Consider the following 20,760-nt stretch of genomic DNA (forward strand, 5'->3'; position numbering starts at 1 on the left):
TTAAGGAAAAAAAATTTCTAGTAACACAAAAAAAATATCTTACTAGCAACCCTAAAATTATTATTTCTTGTGAAATTGAGACATGTTTATAATATATTTTAGAAAAATAAAAAGAGCAAAAAAAAAAATAAAAGAAAAAAGGTTTAATTATAAATATATAACGTCCGCTTTATAATAATAAATTTAATTATAGATTTGATATTTAATATTTGTCTTATATTTCAAAATGATCTTTAACCTTTCAAACATTTTTACTTAGTCTTTAGCCTTTTGAAATGTGTAAAAAAAAGTTTTTATCAATTAGTGGATGAAAAAAAAATTACATGTCTCTTCAGATTTTGTCATATGACTTTTTCCTCAAGGATAAAAGTGTATTTTTTAAATTAAGTATGACAAAATTTTAAGAGGAGAACTTAAAAAATAGCATTTAAGATATTATATTAGAGATTTTTTTTGTGTTACTAGAAATTTTTTTTCCTTAAAAAAATGTGTTAAAAGAGCTAAACAGAAATATTTAAAAGGTTAAAACTCTCATTAAAAAAAAAAAAAATACTGATAAGGGGGGCTAAAGCTGAATAAATAAATTTTTTTTTTCCTTAAAAAAATGTGTTAAAAGAGCTAAACAGAAATATTTAAAAGGTTAAAACTCCCATTAAAAAAAAAAAAAAAAAAAAAAAAAAAAAACTGGTAAGGGGGGCTGAAGCTGAATAAATAAATGCTTATAAATGATGCAAAGGAAGAGAGAATGGTGAGGGGCCTGTGATTCCGTGTGATCAGAAAACACTCAAAAGCAGAGAGAGAGAGAGAGAAATTCCAAAGGAGGATAATAAAAGTGGGGGTTAAAGACTTGACTACTACCTGGCCAGTAGAGACACATCCAAATCCAATACCCAAAAGCCAGAAACCTTGGGATTCAGCTCTGCTCATTCAATTCATCAAATCCCATTCAAGGTTTTTTAACTAAGCATTTATGGGTCTTTGATTTTGCGATAATATTAGTACCTCAAGATCTGCAAAATTTAACACACAAGCTTTAAGCTTTATTGGGTCACAGCCTTTTGAAGTTGAGAGTGGTTTGGTTTTTTTGTCTGTGTAGAGAGGAGCAAGCACTAAGCATGGAGGTTGGTCAGATGCAGAGACGGTTGATTGAATACACCAAGTCCTTGTTTATGGAGGTAAAACCAAGAAAATGTATTATAAGTATATAAGCAATTCTCCTTCGGTTTTGTTTTGTTTCTGTTATGTCTGAATCTGATGGGAATGTTTTTTTATTTATTTTTTGAATGTCTTGGTTTTTCTGCTTTATTTTTGTTTGGTGAGAGAAGGGGATCCTGGATGATCAGTTTTTGCAGCTTCAACAACTTCAAGATGAGAGCAACCCAGATTTTGTTGTTGAAGTGGTCTCTCTTTTCTTTCAAGATGCTGAGAAGCTTCTCAATGATATCACTAGAGCTCTGTGAGTATCCAAGTTCCCTCCTTTTCTCTCTCTCACTCACTCACACATAATCATATTGGATTTCCATTTTTCTTGGGATGGTTTGCTTTTGGATACTTTGAGTTGTGCATAAAAAGTTTTTAACTTTTTCCATTTTTTCTTGTGGGCTTGGCTTCCCACTTCTCTTTGTACAGCGATCAGCAAAGTGTAGACTTCCCAAAGGTTGATGCTCATGTCCACCAGCTGAAGGGTAGTAGTGCCAGGTACACATTAATTTTCCTTCTCCTATCAACCACTAGTTTTGTTTTTGTTTTTTTTTTTTGCCTTTTGTTATTCTTACAAACTCCTACTTTGCAATATGATCTTCGTTTAAATTGTTGGTCCCTACCCTAGTAATTAAGCTCCTCCTATGGTTCTCCATGTTGTGTTTATTGAACATTTGAACCCCACTTTTACACCCTTGAATTATATATTGAATCTCACCAGAAACTTGGTACTGTATTTGATAAATATGGTTTAGAATGAAAAGAAAAACAAGACTAATATATCAGTCATGATGATTTTTTTTTCTTCATCTTTTGTCTAAAGAACAAATGGATTGTTTTTGGTTAACAGCGTGGGTGCACAGAGAGTTAAAAATGGCTGCATTGCTTTTCGCAACTTCTGTGAGGAACAGAACGTTGATGGGTGAGTTCTTGTACTCTACCTCACATATTGTAAGCATAATTGTCTTTTTAATTATCAGTAATTGAACCTAAAATTTTGGAAGACGAATTTATTTTTAATAAGCAATGGGAATCAGGGACACAATTTTTTGCAACTTTTTTAACACTTGTTATGGCCTGTTGTGAATGGTGATTCCGTGTGAAAGTGATGTTGCTTCAATTACAACTTGTCACTATAACAAGTTGTGAAAAAAAAGTTGTGTTAGCTCTTTTATTTCATTTTTTAATGATGATGATTATGTTGGATTGCAGGAGCTTGAGATGTTTGCAACAAATAAAACAAGAGTACTACCACGTGAAGAACAAGCTTGAGGCACTATTCAGGGTGAGTAGAATAGACTTTTGCTCAAAGATTGCTGATTATTGCAAGACTAACAATTGTTATATATGTTATTATTATTATTTAAAAAAAAAAATAATATTGATTGTTGCAGCTGGAGCAACAAATTGTAGCAGCTGGTGGGTCAGTTCCTATGATGGAATTGAGTTTCTAAGGCTACCTAATTGCTGGGAAAGCAAGTCTAATTGTGGGGGGGTTTGCTGTAGAGAAGCTATTAGATGAATTATGTAACCACTTTTGTCACTTCATGGTTCTCTTTAACTCCTATGCTTGTATGAATGAAAAGAGCTTTCTATTTAAAGACATTTCTCAATATGAGATTGGAACTCAAATTATGGTTTTCTTTATTTAACTTGTATTTTCTTCTGTTATTCATATGATATTAACTAGATAATCTTGCTGTTGAGTTATTTTAATGCTTTATAAATGCAATGCATGGCTTCCATGCATTTTTTATCAGTTGGGAAACATAATTTTGGTTGAAATTTTTTGGTTGAAAGCACTATAAAAATGAAAGAGGAGTTAAGGTTGAAAAAAGAATCAATTTGTCCATATCACATCAGGAACATGGAAATCTGGCCTTTCGGCTGGTGCTTGGTGACGCTGCTAAAGAGAAGTTTTGTTGTTTGTTTGTTAATGAGCCATTTGGAGCTTTTAGTTGGCATCGAATCTTGAAAGTATTAAGAAAGGGGATCATGTTGAACTAGGCCTAGCATAATCCATTGAAATGGACATCCAACTACTTTGTAAAATTAAAGGGACTTGGGAATATGAATCCATTTTCAAAGATATGATTCTTCAAGGTCAATCTTGATGTTGGGGCTCTCTCCATATTTTTCAAACATTTCAGTTCCACGATGCTTCAAAACAGTGACACTGCTAAAGAGAACTTATTCTACTGCTTGGGAAAATGGGGCTAAAGATATCAATCTTGTATGATGGGGGATCGTAAAAGCGAAACCCCATACAGAGAGAGAGAGAGAGAGAGAGAGAGAGAGAGAGGGGTTATTATAGACAATGAACATTAGCTTCAATAAAGATATAGGAAAAAGAAAAACTTTGAATGGTATTATTCTAGTCTTCTATCTTATCTGTTTTTGGTTTCATTGAGCTAAGTACAAAGCAGAGTGACCGCTTCCTGTATCAAAAATGGTCTTGTTAAAAAATATCTTTGAAGAAAATCAGCAATACAACTGAAAAATGCTGCCATGCCTTTGTCATAGAATTGCCTTAACCCTTCAAGCAAAATCAAATTCATATGGGTGGTCTACTCCACTGCCGCCTTTGACCATCAAAACTTCCTATCACAGCAGACTGCTTGGTATCGTTTAGCCTGTCGGCAAAAAGGTCATAAAACACTGTAGAATTCACATTTTCCAAAATTTTGACAAATTTTCCTTCTTTTTCATCAATCACAGTTTGTCCATCTGTGGATTCAACACCTTCGGCAAAGATTTTGATAGGCTTTACTTGCACGTTTGGCTTCAGATCATCAGCGAGTGCAACTGCACCAAGGATTTCCCCAGAGAATATATCCTGTAGAAGAATAACATTCAGTCTAGTAGCTAAGCAGTGGAAATAACATGTGGGACATCCAAGATTCTTCAATTCATGGAGATCCAACATATACATGTATCTAATTTGTAACCATCTGCTAAACTTTTAGCATTTTATGCGGGCAACAATCTACAAAAATCGTCTTTAATGTTACAATCTTTCAAATCTTTTGCAGAAAGTCAAAAAGTGACAAATAGGTCAATCAATGGAAGAAGCCAAAAGCCTTTTATCTAAAGCAAAAAAAAAGTTGAAATTGGGTTGGATCATTCTGTATTGTGTGTGGATGAGAATGCTATTCTTAGAATGAAAATCATGGAAAGTGTAGGAGTAGCAGTAAGTACTTCTATTCACAGATTAAAACATTTACCACATGATGATATAAAAAGTGACTTTGTTGCAAGCCATATAGCATTGACAGTAATCGGCTGGCGAACTTAGCTTCAGGTGTCCTTTTTGTCTCCTGCAACCTTTGTATGATCCTTGGTAATGAACCGACTCTACGCTGGATTCCAAGTGGGATGAGGGTGATGTTAAGGTTCGAATCAAAGACTGTCTTTGCAGCCAAAGGGTCAAGAAACATATTGAATTCTGCAAAGTCATTAGAGTGAATAGTAAAGACATTTCCTTTGTCCCAGTCACCACGGCTGATGTGTCCTCCAACTATATATACATCCTGCAATGAGATTTGAAATCATAATGTTAATACCATTAACTAGCCTACCATCTGATACCTGATTTATTTTAACATAATGTCAAGACAAATGTTGAGCTCATGTTGTCCAGTTCATCATTACAACACTAGTCTAATGTGAAAAGAAAATCATGCTTCACCTAGAAATCTCTAAATATATTTCTGGTAAGATATGCATCAATTTCAAAATCTTTAGCTTGCTCAAGCACTTTTCAATTCCTCTTCAAATTTACATAAGAAATTAACTAGTGCATGAAATCCACTTACCTGGATAAAAGAGGTTGTATTTTCCTCTGACTGAATAATCTTTGCTAAATTAGTAAGGGGTCCATTGGTCAGTATGGTAATCTTAGATCCTGGATCAAGTGTTTTCACTACAGACTTCCAAACTTCAAATGCTAGAGGCTGCTTCTGAGTAGCTCCATCGTTTGGAGAGTCATCTTGTGTGTACCTGGTACAGAAGTCTAGATTTCAGTCTCACCCTCAGACTAGTCAGCCACATATAGGCTAGACAACATCAAAACACTGTCATTACCAACCTAACTATGACCAGGTCAGACTCAGATATACACATGCTCATGAGTCATGACACGAGCCAATTGTTCTGATGCGTGAGGGAAATATTGAAACAAGTATAATATCATGCCAATGTATTATTAATGTATAAAACAAATGTGATTTACTTTATATTAACCAGCCATTGACTTATCATCTGCTTATTTAATTTATACTAACATGGCGATTTGTCTCCATAAACCTAAAAAGAGATGGATTTTTCCTGTTTATATAGGAGGGATTGTTTCCTTAACAGAGATCTGTTCTGAGAAAAAAAAAATATCATTATAAGAAGAGTCTTGAAAAGCAAAAAAAGAAGACCTAGGCATCAGTCAACAGTACAATAGTTACCAAACTCATGCATGTCTCATCCAACTTTATACCATTAATGTTAAGTTCTAAGTCAATCAAGGGTATATTTTAGCTTTGGTTGATCAAATGACTTCCTCTAGTTCAGGGTATTTTCTATGGGAGACATTCAAGTTTGTTGCTTTCTCCCAAGCATCATTTACTCAAATACTAAAATTGTGTCTTCTTTCATTAAAAAAAGTGCATCTAAGTAATTGCATCTTGTCATCTCTAAGTATGGTTTTTATTTATGGAAAATGCTAACGAGTGCTCTTAGAGTACTGATTAATAATCCATTTAAAGAAAGTTTTATGGGAAATGAAAAAAAAAAGTAATTAATATTTTAACAACTTTTTTCATTTCCCATAAAAGTGGTATCAAAACTTTCTTAAAATGGATTATTAATGAGTGTCCTAAAGGCACTCGTTAGCATAACCATTTATTTATTTATTTATTTATTTATTTTTTTATGAACTAAGTATGGTATATCTTAATGTTGACTCATGGTTTTGATGAAATGGTTATATATATAATGATGGACAATTAATGCTAATGGATTGGATTAACTAAATATTATTGATATATGATGAAGAAGGAACTAACTGTATGAGAGTGGAAACCCAAGAGATCATAAAATAATTCCTACTGGTTGTCATACTTTTTAAAATAAAGCAGACAATTTAATTCACATTGTATATTTTATTTATAAAAAAAAAAAAAAAAAAAAAAAAACTAAGTAGATATTTAAGAAATTGATGCGCTATGTATAAAACATTAGCCTTTATGTGTACTTCTTAAAGGAACATAATTTTAAGTACCTTCTAGGGCTTCGTGGCAAATCTCGCGCTAGAGAATAGAGAGTGTCAGAGTCAATAAGTCCACCACTCCCATGTGGGATAGCCTTAATGTATTTGCAGTCTCCAACACTTGAGAGGATTGAATCAGATTGGTTCATTGCAAATATATCTCCAAGACCAACTGGAATGTCATCACGGCCCATCATATGAAGTAAATCATAAATGATGTCTATTGTTGCAGCATTCGCCCAACCGGTTGGACTTACTATTATTGCCTTGATGAAAGAAGAAATAAAATGCATGTCAAAACTACTTGCTTTTGGTATCAATTGAGATTTTACAACCAAAATAGTAGCCATGTTTACTAGGATAAAACCTATATTGTGCAATATGTTAAGAATGAGTAGTAGTAATTAAGCAGAAAGCAACTTGTACAAAGTGCTCAAATTATGCATTGCTAGAAAGGTGTGACAACTAGAAGGTAACATCATAAAAGAACCTAAAAAAGGATGCTGGGTGAAACATGAAAAATAAAGACTACTATACCTTGAGGTTGATCACTTCCACAGGTACTTTAAGGAGGTAAAACAGAGCTAGAAAATCTCCGGCACTCATATCCATGTCAAAAACAACAGTTTTCCCAAGTTTTTTAGATCCAAAATCTGGTTTGTAAAGAACTTCTTTGTAATAATAAGGAAATTGTGTTGTAAAATTAAATCTGCCAGTATCTTGAGGGCGGTTTAGAGCCTGCAAGAAAGTGTGATATAATTTCATCAATATATATGTCATTGTTAGGATGAAAGACAACCATAATGAGTGCATTGGTGTACTTCAGGACACAGTTAGACATGAATTGTGCATGGCAATTTTGTGTGTGTATTTATGTTCATGTGTATCAAGTATAAAATAACAAATTGGTGTTAAATGAATAATATTCAAGAATTTATGAAAGGAAAGATACGCAGATGAACTCACATCCAAGAAACTTATATAAAATTGTTTTTCTAGTGTGTTGTCATTGTTCTGATTTGGCTTTGCTTCCGTGGCAACTAGCACACGAACTGCTTCTGGACCAGTTACTTCTGCTGTATAACCATCCTGTTGGATTATTGCAATAGAAAGGGCATGAACATTTGAAAAAGACAAAATATAAGTCCAAGTAATATTATTAATTCTCTACAAATGAAGAAAACTACAGCTCAGCCTGAGCTCAAGTATTATATATGTATGTATCCCCCTACCAATGCTGAATTTTGGAGGAAAATAAGCTAGAGCTTTGGTGGGTGAGACAGATAAAAAATGAGTCCAATTGATGGTAACTACTAAAAGGTTGTCTATCAGTCTATTGAGTGTTACAAGACTAAAGCAAGCTACAAAAGCTACTACCTGGCATTTTCCTGTCCCATTCTTCACAATGCAGAATGGATCTCTTAGTCCAGTTTGAACATGACCACTATGTACTCCACCCATTGTCAAATTGAATCTTGGAACGTAACGGCCATCAAAGAATGGATTGGAGCCATCATTAACCCCATAAGGTTTGTTTGAAGTAACTACAGTTATATTCATATACTCCATTTCAGCAAATTCATTTTCCCCATTGGTGTTGTTTGATTTATGCATGATTGAAATTGCCACACCAGCTGCAAAGGCGTCCCACATATAAAAGTTCTGCAACATGTTAAATTGTATTACATTAACTTACTTGATCCTTGTAATTGATGCAAATCATATGTTTCATTGCTTTGTAAGTATGTATTTATACATCATACTCATAATTGGCAGTCAGAAGAAAAGTCTTGAAAAGAGTAAGATAATGTTAACATACATTGACTACAAGTCAACCTCAAGCACCTTTAAGAAATTACCGTATAAAACAGGTCGCCAAGTGTTGTATCACGATCTGTTTTCAATGACTGGAAGCAGTATTGTGCCTCATATGTATTCTGACTCTTCTCAAATGTGTCAAAGAAATTCTTACTAACTGGGATGGTGTTTGTTGCATCCAGAGGAATAAGGGTGATGGGAATACCAGAATGGAAAACCTGAAAAAAACAGAATCATTATCAAATTCAGTCACTTTTAGCTTCTAGAGATGCACCAATATGTTATGTAAGTCTGTCAAGGTAATCATAAATTATACTAAGACACAATGATTGATTACTAGCATGTCTTAAGAACTGCATTACCTGGTATGAAGCAAAAGGGTCTGCAAATATATTGAATTCTGCGTAAGGATTACTAGTAGAATCTGAGAACAAATTGCCAGGGTCTCCGTTCTTTGACCACACACTGCCTCCCATGATATAAATATGCTCGATATTTCTCTTTAGATGTGGATTTTTCATAAGAAAAATTGCAAGATTTGTATGTGATCCTGTAATAATTACAGTTATAGGACCCCATGATATCTTGTCAATCATCACTTGCTGAGATGTTGATTGTTGAAGTGGAGTATACTTTCTTATCCCCTAATTACATGACAAATTATGTGAGCCATGCATAAAATGACATGACCATAAAGAATCAAGATAGAACAAACCTTTAGTTTTCTCATGTGAACTAATAGAATTGTTATTGAGGTTCACATATGATATTTGCAAACACCAAGTATACAGATCTGGTTAAAGGTCTGTAGCTAATCTTAAAACACCATTCCAAAATCATGGAACAATGGAACATAGCAGTTGAACATGGTTTGTACTTAATAATGATGGGGACTCAAAAGACCTTAAAAAATTTACCTTAAAACTTTATTTATAATACAAGAAACGTTTCTCTACTTATTAATGTAAAATTAGTGCTGAATTCTCTGTTTTGGACAAAATAGTGAATATAAATTTGAAGGATCAGTCAACACGTTTCAAGTAAATAAGAAAAGTAAGTTATTAGATATTGATGAGACAATACTTGAGTAAGACTGTCAATTCTAGTCACCATGAAAATCAAACAATGATTTTAGTATTTTAATTGATCATGTTATACCTTATTTTCTTTAGACCATAGTCCAATGACAACTTACAGAGGCAATGAATCCAATAAGAGTATCAGTACATCAGCATGCCATGATTTATAGAAATTACAGTGCAAATTTATACCTGTGGGAGGAAAGCTCTTCGGATTCCAAAGTTGGCATCAATATCTAATCGCCCTCCTCCTTGACCAGGAGGAATAGCTTGTCTATATCTACAATATCCTGCAGTTGTATTCCCCTGATACATAAAATCACAGTTAGAACCATGCACATAATAACATGGGTAAAGAATTATTTCATGGGCTTGTACTTAAGTTCTCCAATTAAACTCAAACATGTGATTGTATTGACCGATACATCACAAAATGTGCTATTTTCTGCCAAAAACAATGAAAATCACAACTCATTGGTCATTCCAACAATCCAACCACATGATTGAATTTAATTGGAGAACTTAAGGTAAAACATACAAGTAACTGTGCTGCCCTTATATCATTAATTAGTTTGTGGATAAGTACATTCATTTTGGTTTTTTAAGCTTTTAAACTCAGAGTGAGAACCATTCACACAATATTACATCGTACCTATGCTTTCAGATGACTTATATAGCAAATGTAGTTTAGGATTTTAAGGTGCATCCATGCATAAGATCTTTCTAGCAAATTGTTCTTACAAATTTATTACAGAAAGTACTTGTTCACACCTGTTCAATAATAGGAAGATAGCCTCCAACATTTGGCAATATAGTACCATCTTCTAGTATCCCACCATCGCCACCAACTCCAACAGCAACGTCATCACGGTCCATCATGTAAAGAATGTCATAGATGTGATTCACAGCATGTCCAGCATCAGACCATGAATTTGCACTGATAGTGACTGCCTGCACCAACATAATACCAGTGTCTCTATGTTATAATAATTCAAGAAAAAAAGAAAAAAGAGTCACAATCTTCTCTGTAATAATCATATAATAGTAGGTGCTTTTGAATCTTGATGAAGTGGATAAAGTGATAGCTGACATCAGAGCAAATATATGAAATATGGATGATGTTGATTTCAAACTTCTAGATTGTGTTAGTGCTTTCACAGTGGAAGACAAGTTGATTTTAGAAAGTCTACTTCAAGGCACTTGATCACTTATTTAGAGAAGCAGAGTCAAGGCAATTCAAACAAAATATGTTTGCTTTATTTGTCATAGAAATTGAGTATACAGCCGGCTAATCACAACCTTTAAGTTTGGCAGATTGTCACTTTTGGCCTTTAAGCTTCATTTTTGTCATTTTAGTTGTTAAAGTTTATGTTTGTTATCAACGTTAGTCATTCTGTCTATAAAATCTGTTAACTATTAAAAAAATAGTTCTTAATACTTAAAAATTAATAAAATTTCAAAGTATTTTTCAATAAAAAAATACAATAAATTTAAAGAGTGTAAATGGTATTTTTGCCAAAAATAAAATGAAATTTTATTACTAATGTTCTAGCATTTAAAAAAAAAAAAAAAAATTAACGGAGTTTATGCATGAAAGGATTAACGTTAACAACAAAATATAAATTTTAAAGACTAAAATTATATATATATATATATATATATATATAAAATTTAAAACTTAGAAGACGAAAATGGCACATTACCAAATTTAAAGAGAATGATTTGTAACTTTTAGTAAAAAAAATCACTTCAAGAAGTAGGCTAAAGCACGAGAGGTATGTGTTGTTTATTGTGATACTAAAAGTGCCCTTTATCTCAATAAAAGAATCCAACTTTCCATTCGAGAGATCCAAATATTGTGAGAAATTATAACTTGAGAAACTTGAGGATTGTAGAAGAATAGTGGCCTAGCTGACATGCAAAACTCGGTAAGTAATGAAAGAAAGTGACACCAATCGAAAATGGGAATACTTAGCTGCATGTGTTATACATTCAAAAGATTCATATATATGAACTTACTTCCACCTTAAACTCTGATCTGTTTTGCTTCAAGAGGTACAACAGAGCTAAGAAATCATCAGTAGCAACATCTGCATCCAAAAGAATTCGATGTGGGAGTGGGAGACACTCCACGTTGTACAAATTAAACTCCAACAACTCCTATAATTAATAATACTACAACCCAGAAATTCCCATGCACCACCATTAATCTCATGGTTTCAAATTTAAGCCCAGAATTCTCTTCCCTGCAAAAAAAGAAATCGAGAAAATGCTCCTCGTTCCTGAACAAAAAACCAAAGAATAACAAAACACACAAAAAATAATGTCCTACACAAACCAGAGAATAACAGAGTGTGAAGATATTTGTACAAGAAGGACTTTGTTTGTTGTGTGTGGCTTGACTTTGTCTTGTACAACAATTGATTGGGCTTTAAGCCATAGCCGACCTATGCCATTATATATGAAGTTAGTGCGGCAATAGTATTAATATAGAGAGAAAGAGAGGCAGCCGCATATTAGTATTTGCAAATTAATATAACTGGTCACTAATTCGTGTGATGTACGGAAAAATTACTGATGTTAATTAATATAACTGGTCACTAATCCGTGTGATGCATGAAAAAATTACTGAAAATGAAATCTAATGAATGCTAAGCAATTATGCCAAATCTATATATTACTAAAAGCTGAAGTGTAGCGTTTAATGCTACTGCTCTTACGTTGCGCCACATCAACTGCCACGTCATTTTTTTTTTTTTAAATATAATTTGTCCTACAATTTTAAAATGGTTTTTACAATTTTCAGCTCTATAAATGTAGCCCACTACTTATTTATTTACTTCCACTATCACCCTATAATAAATCTGTGTAATTAATCCAGCCCATCTCTTATTTAATTAGTTCCACAATCAAGCCTAACTCAAAGCCTTTTTAGTTCAGTTTTAGAGTTTTGTGTTTTGTGTGAGCCTTTTCAGCTTTAAAAAAAAAAAAAAAAAAGTTAGGGTTTTTTTATTATTATTTTTTTCTTATAATGGTTTTTAACATTTATTTTTTTAATATTTACACTTCTCTAACCTTTCTCTTTTCCTTATCATTTCATCTCCCCACGACTTCAATCTTTCTCTTTCCCTTACCTTTTCATCTCCCCATTAGCCTCTACATTAATATCATTCTTCCTCCTTCTCTTCATCTTCCTTTATTTTTGTCTCTTCTTATTCACACCCTCCTACTATAAATTTGTCACTATCTCTTCTATTCTATGCATAGTTTTCCCTCACAAAAAAAGGTCTCCTCTCCCTCCCTCTCTCTCTCTCTCTCTCTCTCTAAATTTTTTGGTGGATTTTTATTTTTTATTTTTCTTGTATCTCTACTTTAGGTTGATAATTTTTTATATTTTTTAAAACTCTATTTTGGGTTAATCAGATTTAGTTTTGTTTTTAAAATTGTGATTTAGTTTTGTTTTTTAAATTGTTGTTGTTGTTTATTTATTTATTTTTTATTCTCTTTGATTGTTAAATGTTATCCTATTGCGTTCTAAAGAATTAAATATAGCATATAAAAATATAATATTATTCTTTTACATAGCATGATTTGGATAATTTGGTATTTATTCTGTTACATAGCATGATTTTTTATAGTGCTCAATTTAGATGTTAAACTATGAGACTTTACTAATTTTTGTTTATTTTCTAATCCTTTGTGGTGGACAAAGTACTCTTAATAGTTGTATTAGAAGTACTCCATAATGCCATTTATTTAAAAAATAGCAAAGGTTAGCCAAACGAAAATAATTGGATAGGTGACAAATTTTAACTTTTGCAATTTTATTTTTATTATTATTATTTTATAACAATGCATGTATAGAAATTTAATTCTTAGATTTTGCTAATAATTTTTTATTTGATAATATGTTTTAGGCGGCCGAAATTATAATTTCTACAAAGAAAATAACCTTAATAGATTATCAAAAACAAAATTTTATCCTAATATTGGTTCAATTAATCATTGTTAATTTTTATTAATTTTTTTTTAGTTTACGTTCTTTTAGTGTTTTGGATTGTTCCCATATTACATTTATGATTGTTCCTATAATAAATAAAATTATAATTATGAAATACATTACTCATTATTAGATTAGTTTAAATTGTAATTTTTTTTTAATAAAACCACCATAAAAATAATTATCACGCGCAACGCGCGGGTTCGCAGCTAGTACCATTTAAATTAAAAGACAAATATTAGTGAATATTGTTATCCTTTACTGTTTGTGTCACATCTATAGTTTCATATCTAAGTTACTACAATACTATTTGTAGCAACTGAAGCTCATAATATAAGTATATTACATGAGGCCAAAACTTATATTATCTTCAAACTCCCCTTAGTCTTACAAAGTCCCTAACTAAATTTCTTTTGTATTGAATTTTGATTTCAGAGGACTTGTTCAAAATTATTTGAATTAAACCTCACAAATTAGAAAGAAAAAATAAATAACATTACAACATTGTAGCTGATTAATATACAAATAAACTACTAATTTAACGTGAAAAATCACTATTAGTAATTTAGAAAGCAAAAATTAACAAAATTAAAGTTGTTACCCATTTAACCTAAAACTTTTCATATTCTAAAGTTGTCAAACACCTATTAACAAATAGCTATTGATGTAAAATATTCAGTAATTTCTTCAATACCGCAAGTTGTTCATGCTGTAAAAAATTTGAGAGAATAACACAGCAAGCATCTTAAACTCTTTCTTGCTTGGATCCTACAAAACAATATATATATATATATATATATATATAGCGATGGAAATAGAACATGCTATCAAAGAGACAACCAATTATGATAGTGTTGGAGGAAAAGTAAAAGATTAAAAAAAAAAAAACTAAAGAAGCAAGTTGTTTGGCTAGCATACTAGCTAGTAAATTTATATAAAAAAACATAAAAATCTTACAATCAAATAGAATCCATCTTAAAAGTAAATAAATATATGTGGTACAATCAGATAAATAAAAGGTTTGTTAAGATGATCAGATCTGGTAATGAAGAAGACACAACAGCAATTGATGAGGGTAATCTCTATCTTAAACTTGTGATAGTGATGAAGATGCAACAACTACTAATTATGCAGATCTAGCATAATCTTATTTTGATTTAACTACAACAAAAATGATGATAATTACCATTAAAAAATTATATTAAAAAAACAATCATTTATGATATAGCACATCAAGGAGAATAAATAATAAACAAACCTATGAACTAAACAAATTGCAGACACATATAAACGGAAGTAGAACGCCCACTAAAGTGTTTCATTTCCTTAGACAATGTGGCTCAAGTCACAGTAAGCCCCGAAATGAAAAATTATGAAGATAAAAAAGACATTGGATGGAGACTATTCCATCAGATGTTGATGCATTTCTTTTTCCTGATTTTCTAGCTTCTCAATCAAATTTCAAGCATAGTCTTTTTCCTCAAAAAAAAAAAAAAAAAAAAAAACACTAAACACATAAAGAAACAGAAAAATTTGTGTCTTGTGACTTCTTTTGTTATTCTTTTAATGATAAAATGATAAACTTACCCTAATAGAGACGTGAAACACCATGAACTTCTTTTGGCATATGCTTATGCAAATTTGAAATAGTACTTAAATTTTAAAATTAATATGCATTTTTTAATTAAGATATAAATATGTGGATGAGTTTAAAATTGATCAATACCAAAATATAATTGATTGAATGCTCTACATCATATCATCAAGAATATATCCTATTTACTTTGTTTCACTTGAGTTGGATTAATACATAATATTGCATACTAAACCAAATTAAACAACTTCAAGATCACCAAAATAAATAAGGACAATGAAGTGCTAAAATTTTGTTTTCTATTTCTTTGTTGTATATCTGATGCTCTACACAAAACCTGATATTTCTCTTTTGCTACAAAGTACATAAGTTTCTGTTCTACATAGACACTTGTAGTTAAGGATATTCATACTAGCTAGTTCATGAGAATATCATCAACCCCAATTATTATTAGTATTTGAGAATACCAACAGTTCTTCAAATTCAATTTCTATTAGAAATTAGTAAAATTTAATTTCCATCAGACTATATATTCATGTTGAATCATATATTAAGTTCATAAAAACTGAGCAAATCCACCTTAAACAGAGGCCCAAGAAGGCCAACATGAAGAACTTCTGATATGTAACTACCAATTTTTGTGGGATTCACCACGCTAAAGAACTTAATAACATATCACTAGTAAATTTTAATCATTTCAACCAACCCAAACAAATAAAAATAGCAATAAAATTCTCACCAACAGCTTGAGTTGCAATACAAATTCTAGTCACCAACAGCAGTGAGTTGCAATACAAAATTCTGGTAATTCATGCCACACTTGAGTTATACTAATGCAACAACAATACAAATTCCCAATGTCAACGATACTCTACATGAACTATTCAGCCTCTCTCATTAAACAATATCTACATAAACTGTTTAGCCTCTCTAACTTGTAGTTTCTACTTCAATAGACAATTCTTTTTCAATTTCAAGGATACTCTACATATCATCCACTTTGGAGCCAAATATTCTTTTGGTTACCTAAACTATTTGTCCAACAATGGAATCTCCTTCCAAAGCAATAGGCGTGTAATCACTTCATTTATATCCATGTGATGGCTAAGAGTACAATCAAATACAATCAAAGCTAATAGAAGAAATTTTAAATCAATTCCAATGATGAAGGAGGGATTCACTTAAATGAGGAGACTAAGAAAAATGAAGAAGTATCATGTTTTAAGTATAATATTGAATTTTAAACTCTATAATTCAATTTGCTAACTACTAAAACACCTTATCAAATTGAGTTTCTGCAGGCATGGATTACACCATTCAACTGAATTTTTGTAGGCACGGATACTTGTTAGGTTCTAAAAGTTTAGAACAATTGGCAAATTGTGAACATAAACTTATCTAGATATAGATCTTAGAGTCTATAGGTATTATTAGACAATGCTCAAGGTGATTCAAGTGAAGATTCAAGAACAAGTAAGCTGCAGAAAGAATATTTCAGAATTTGCCTGGTTTGACCAATTGAAATATGGGTTTGTAGAATTTTAAGTTTGGCCCAACAGCAGTTCAAGCCCAAAAATAATTAGGGTTTTAGATCTACTTCTCCTAGTATATAAAGGAAACCCTAAGCACGTTTTTATAAGGCTTTTCAGAGAGAGAAGAGTATGTCTCTTTTGTATCTAGAGTTTTGTACCCAAAAAGCTGTCTCATATCTTCTACTGGTGTTATTCCTTGAAGAATCTCAAGATCAGGGTTTGTAGAAGTTGCTACCTTCTCTAGTCATCAAAGATGCTGATGATCTAAACCTTCAAGGGTGATCTAGAGTCACAAATAGAAGAGTTTGTGTTGATAGTCACAATTGTGGGTGCTTGTGTTGCAAAGTCCAATGAAAGAAGTAGCCCATGGACTTGGAGCAATCATGGAGTCATGGTAGTAAGTTCTACATGTGGTAGTAATAGGATGTTAGTGGTCTAAATCTTATTGTAAACTTCAATTCTTTCTAGTGGATTTACTTTTTACCTTGAGGATAGTTAGGTTAAATCCTCCTCAGGTTTTTTACCGATTTGATTTTTCTAGGTCATCATATCATTGTGTTATTTACTTTTCTGTTGCTTTGCATGATATGATTGTTTTGTTTTAATCTAGATCTAAATAATAAACCTAAGTATTCACTTGGTTAATTAATTAGGTTAAACAATTTAGTTTACAGGGATCTAAAAACCTAACAATACTACTACAACTCTATCATTCAATTTTCTAACTAATAAAAATTTATCACACGGATATTGCTAAAACTCTATCACACAGATTTCACAATATAAACCAATAATGTTACCATCTCAAACATTTAAAAAAAAAAAAACATAAATTAATTTTAAACATAGAAACAAACAATCATATATCAGTACAAAAACCCAACCTAAATACATAAAAACCCATTTATGACCCACAACACAAAAGAGGTAGCAACAAAATTAAAAAAGAAAAAGAAAACTGCAATAAAAAAGAACAATACTATTAATCTAATCCTTACATTGAACTATTATGCAGGGCAGTCACAAGAATAAAGGTCAAGAGCAACTGGTATATAGAGATACCTAAATTGAATCATCTAGCTTTTCAGTATTAATATAGTGTGAGGAGAGGAAGAGGTGAAGGAGTTAGAAATCCAAAGTTTGGCATTAGGAAGCTAAAGGGTTGCTGTTTGAGATTGTAACCATGGAACACAAAGGGTTACTGTTTGAAATTATAACCGTGGAACACAAAGGGTTGCCATATAAAATTGTAACTGTGAAAGAGATGGGGTTGGGAATTATATTCTTTTTATTAGTATTTTTAAATTTAGGAAAACTATTTTTAAATAGTAAGACAAATTTAGGAAAAAGAATGGTAATGACATGACTGCTGATGTAGCTTAACCTGAGCGTAGCAATATTAAATGCTATGCTTCAGATACTATTAAAACTCTATCACATGGATTACACAATATAAACCAATAATGTTACCATCTCAAATATTTATTAAAAAAAAAAAAAAACCCAAATCAACTTTAAACATAGAAACAAACAATTATATTCCAGTACAAATACCCAACCTAAATACATAAAAACCCATACATGACCCACAATACAAAAGAGTTATTAATAAAATTAAAAAATAAAATAAAACAGCAATAAAAAAGAACAATACTATTAATCTAATCCTTAAATTGAACTATTATGTAGGGCAGTCACAAGAATGGAGGTTAAGAGCAACTGAGATTTAGAGATACCTGAATTGAATTATCCAACTTTTCGGTATTAATATCGCATGAGGAGAGGAAGAAATGAAAGAGTTAGAAAGCCAAAGTCTGGCATTAGGAAGTTGAAGGGCTGTGGAACACAAATGGTTGCCATTTGAAATTGTAACCGTGGAACATGAAGGGTTGCCGTCTAAAATTGTAATCGTGGAAGAGATAGGGTTGTGAATTTTTTTTATTTTTTATTTTTAGTATTTTTAAATTTAGGAAAACTATTTTTAAATTGTAAGACAAATTCAGGAAAAAAAATGGTAATGACATGGCTGTTAATGTGGCACAATCTGAGTGTAGCAACGTTAAATGCTACGCTTCAGATACTACTAAAACTCTATTACACAGATTACACAATATAAACCACTAATGTTACCATCTCAAACATTATAAAAAATAATAATAATAATAATAATAATAATAAAAATCCAAATCAATTTTAAACATATAAACAAACAATTATATATCAGTATAAGTACCTGACCTAAATACATAAAAACCCATTTATGACCCATAACACAAAAGAGGTAGAAACAAAATTAAAAAAAAAAAAAAAAAAAGCAATAAAAAAGAACAATACTATTAATCTAATCCTTACATTGAACTATTATGCAGGGTAGATACAAGAATAGAGGTCAAGAGCAACTGGGATTTAGAGATACCTAATCTGAATCATCCAGCTTTTCAGTATTAATATAGTATAAGGAGAGGAAGAGATGAAGTAGTTAGAAAGCCAAAGTATTAATATAGTATGCTACAATGCTCTTGGGGAGCACGTTAATTCCATAAAAACTAGTAATTCCTTTTCAAGAAAGAGTTCTTCTACGGCCATAAGAAAATCTCGGAACAATTTTACAATAATCTAAGGTGTCAACTCATCACAAAAGTCAAACTAAAAAAAGATTATACCCGAATCAACTGCAACTTAAAAAAAAGGTTGTCGTAAAAATATAGAGATTTAATTGTGCCCAAGACTTTCAAGAAATGACAACTCTCCATCTTAAACCAAATGGAGCAAATCTTAATGGGGGTAGGGTTTAGGTACTATTTTTGTAAATTTTAACCATTAAAACCCACTCCATTAAATTCACAAAAAATAAAAATAAAAAAATATTGAGAGTACTCAAAATTTAAATATAACAGCAAAAATATAAGTTTATTTTAATTAGTACTTTTTTAGTTTTTTAAATTAAAAAATCTAATAATTAGAGTAGAAAAGATTTGAACCCTTGATATCTCCGTTAGAAACACTAGAAAGTGTCAATGTGTATGCTACAATGCTCTTGGAGAGCACGTTAATTCCATAAAAACTAGTAATTCTTTTTCAAGAAAGAGTTCTTCTACGGCCATAAGAAAATCTCAAAACAATTTTACAATAATCTAAGGTGTCAACTCATCACAAAAGTCAAACTAAAAAAAGATTATACCCAGATCAACCGCAACTTAAAAAAAAGGTTGTCGTAAAAATATAGAGATTTAATTGTGCCCAAGACTTTCAAGAAATGACAACTCTCCATCTTAAAGCTAATGGAGCAAATCTTAATGGGGTTAGGGTTTAGGTACTATTTTTGTAAATTTTAACCATTAAAACCCACTCCATTAAATTCTCAAAAAAAAAAAAAATTTTTTTTGAGAGAACTCAAAATTTAAATATAACAGCAAAAAATATAAGTTATTTTAATTAATACTTTTTTAGTTTTTTAAATTAAAAAATTTAATAATTAGAGTAGAAGAGATTTGAACCCTTGATATCTCCGTTAGAAACACTAAAAAGTGCCAACGAGTATGCTACAATGCTCTTGGGGGAGCACGTTAATTCCATAAAAACTAGTAATTCTTTTTCAAGAAAGAGTTCTTATATGGCCATAAGAAAATCTCACAACAATTTTACAATAATCTAAGGTGTCAACTCATCACAAAAGTCAAACTAAAAAAAGATTACACTTGGATCAACCACAACTTAAAAAAAAGGTTGTCGTAAAAATATAGAGATTTAATTGTGTCCAAGACTTTCAAGTAATGACAACTCTCCATCTTAAACCAAATGGAGCAAATCTGAATGGGGGTAGGGTTTAGGTACTATTTTTGTAAATTTTAACCATTAAAACCCACTCCATTAAATTCTCAAAAAAAAAAAAAAAAATGGAAAGAACTCAAAATTTAAATATAACATCAAATATATAAGTTATTTTAATTAGTACTTTTTTAGTTTTTTAAATTAAAAAATTTAATAATTAGAGGAGAAGATATTTGAACCCTTGATGTCTTCGTTAGAAACACTAGAAAGTGCCAATGACTATGCTACAATGCACTTGGGGAGCACATTAATTCCATAAAAAACTAGTAATTCTTTTTCAAAAATGAGTTCTTCTACGGCCATAAGAAAATCTCACAACAATTTTATAATAATCTAAGGTGTCAACTCATCACAAAAGTCAAACTAAAAAAAGATTATACCTGTGATGATGCCGAAAATCGTCAGTAAGTCACACAGTCCTCACGTGCCCGAGACAACGCCAGTGAAAC

General features: G+C 31.3%; 1 protein-coding gene and 1 pseudogene across 2 annotated transcripts; one reads left to right on the forward strand and one right to left on the reverse strand.

The window, feature by feature from the left end:
- Window positions 1-705: 705 nt before the first annotated feature.
- On the forward strand, window positions 706-2,894 carry LOC115993838 (histidine-containing phosphotransfer protein 1). Its single transcript, XM_031117812.1, has 7 exons — window positions 706-951; window positions 1,097-1,175; window positions 1,326-1,456; window positions 1,630-1,698; window positions 2,051-2,122; window positions 2,413-2,485; window positions 2,595-2,894. The coding sequence occupies exons 2-7, from the start codon at window positions 1,116-1,118 to the stop codon at window positions 2,652-2,654; spliced, it is 465 nt and encodes a 154-aa protein (XP_030973672.1). The 5' UTR covers window positions 706-951; window positions 1,097-1,115; the 3' UTR covers window positions 2,655-2,894.
- A 761-nt stretch (window positions 2,895-3,655) lies between these two features.
- On the reverse strand, window positions 3,656-20,716 carry LOC115994314 (annotated as a pseudogene). Its single transcript, XR_004093188.1, has 14 exons — window positions 20,692-20,716; window positions 11,693-11,801; window positions 11,374-11,600; window positions 10,126-10,305; window positions 9,547-9,660; window positions 8,638-8,919; window positions 8,317-8,493; window positions 7,835-8,119; window positions 7,424-7,546; window positions 6,995-7,195; window positions 6,470-6,723; window positions 5,016-5,199; window positions 4,425-4,730; window positions 3,656-4,036 (listed from the first exon to the last, which is right to left on the reverse strand). The product of XR_004093188.1 is annotated as an uncharacterized LOC115994314 (transcript).
- Window positions 20,717-20,760: the final 44 nt, after the last annotated feature.

This window comes from Quercus lobata, chromosome 6 (genome assembly GCF_001633185.2).
Source record: "Quercus lobata isolate SW786 chromosome 6, ValleyOak3.0 Primary Assembly, whole genome shotgun sequence".
NCBI lineage: Eukaryota > Viridiplantae > Streptophyta > Magnoliopsida > Fagales > Fagaceae > Quercus > Quercus lobata.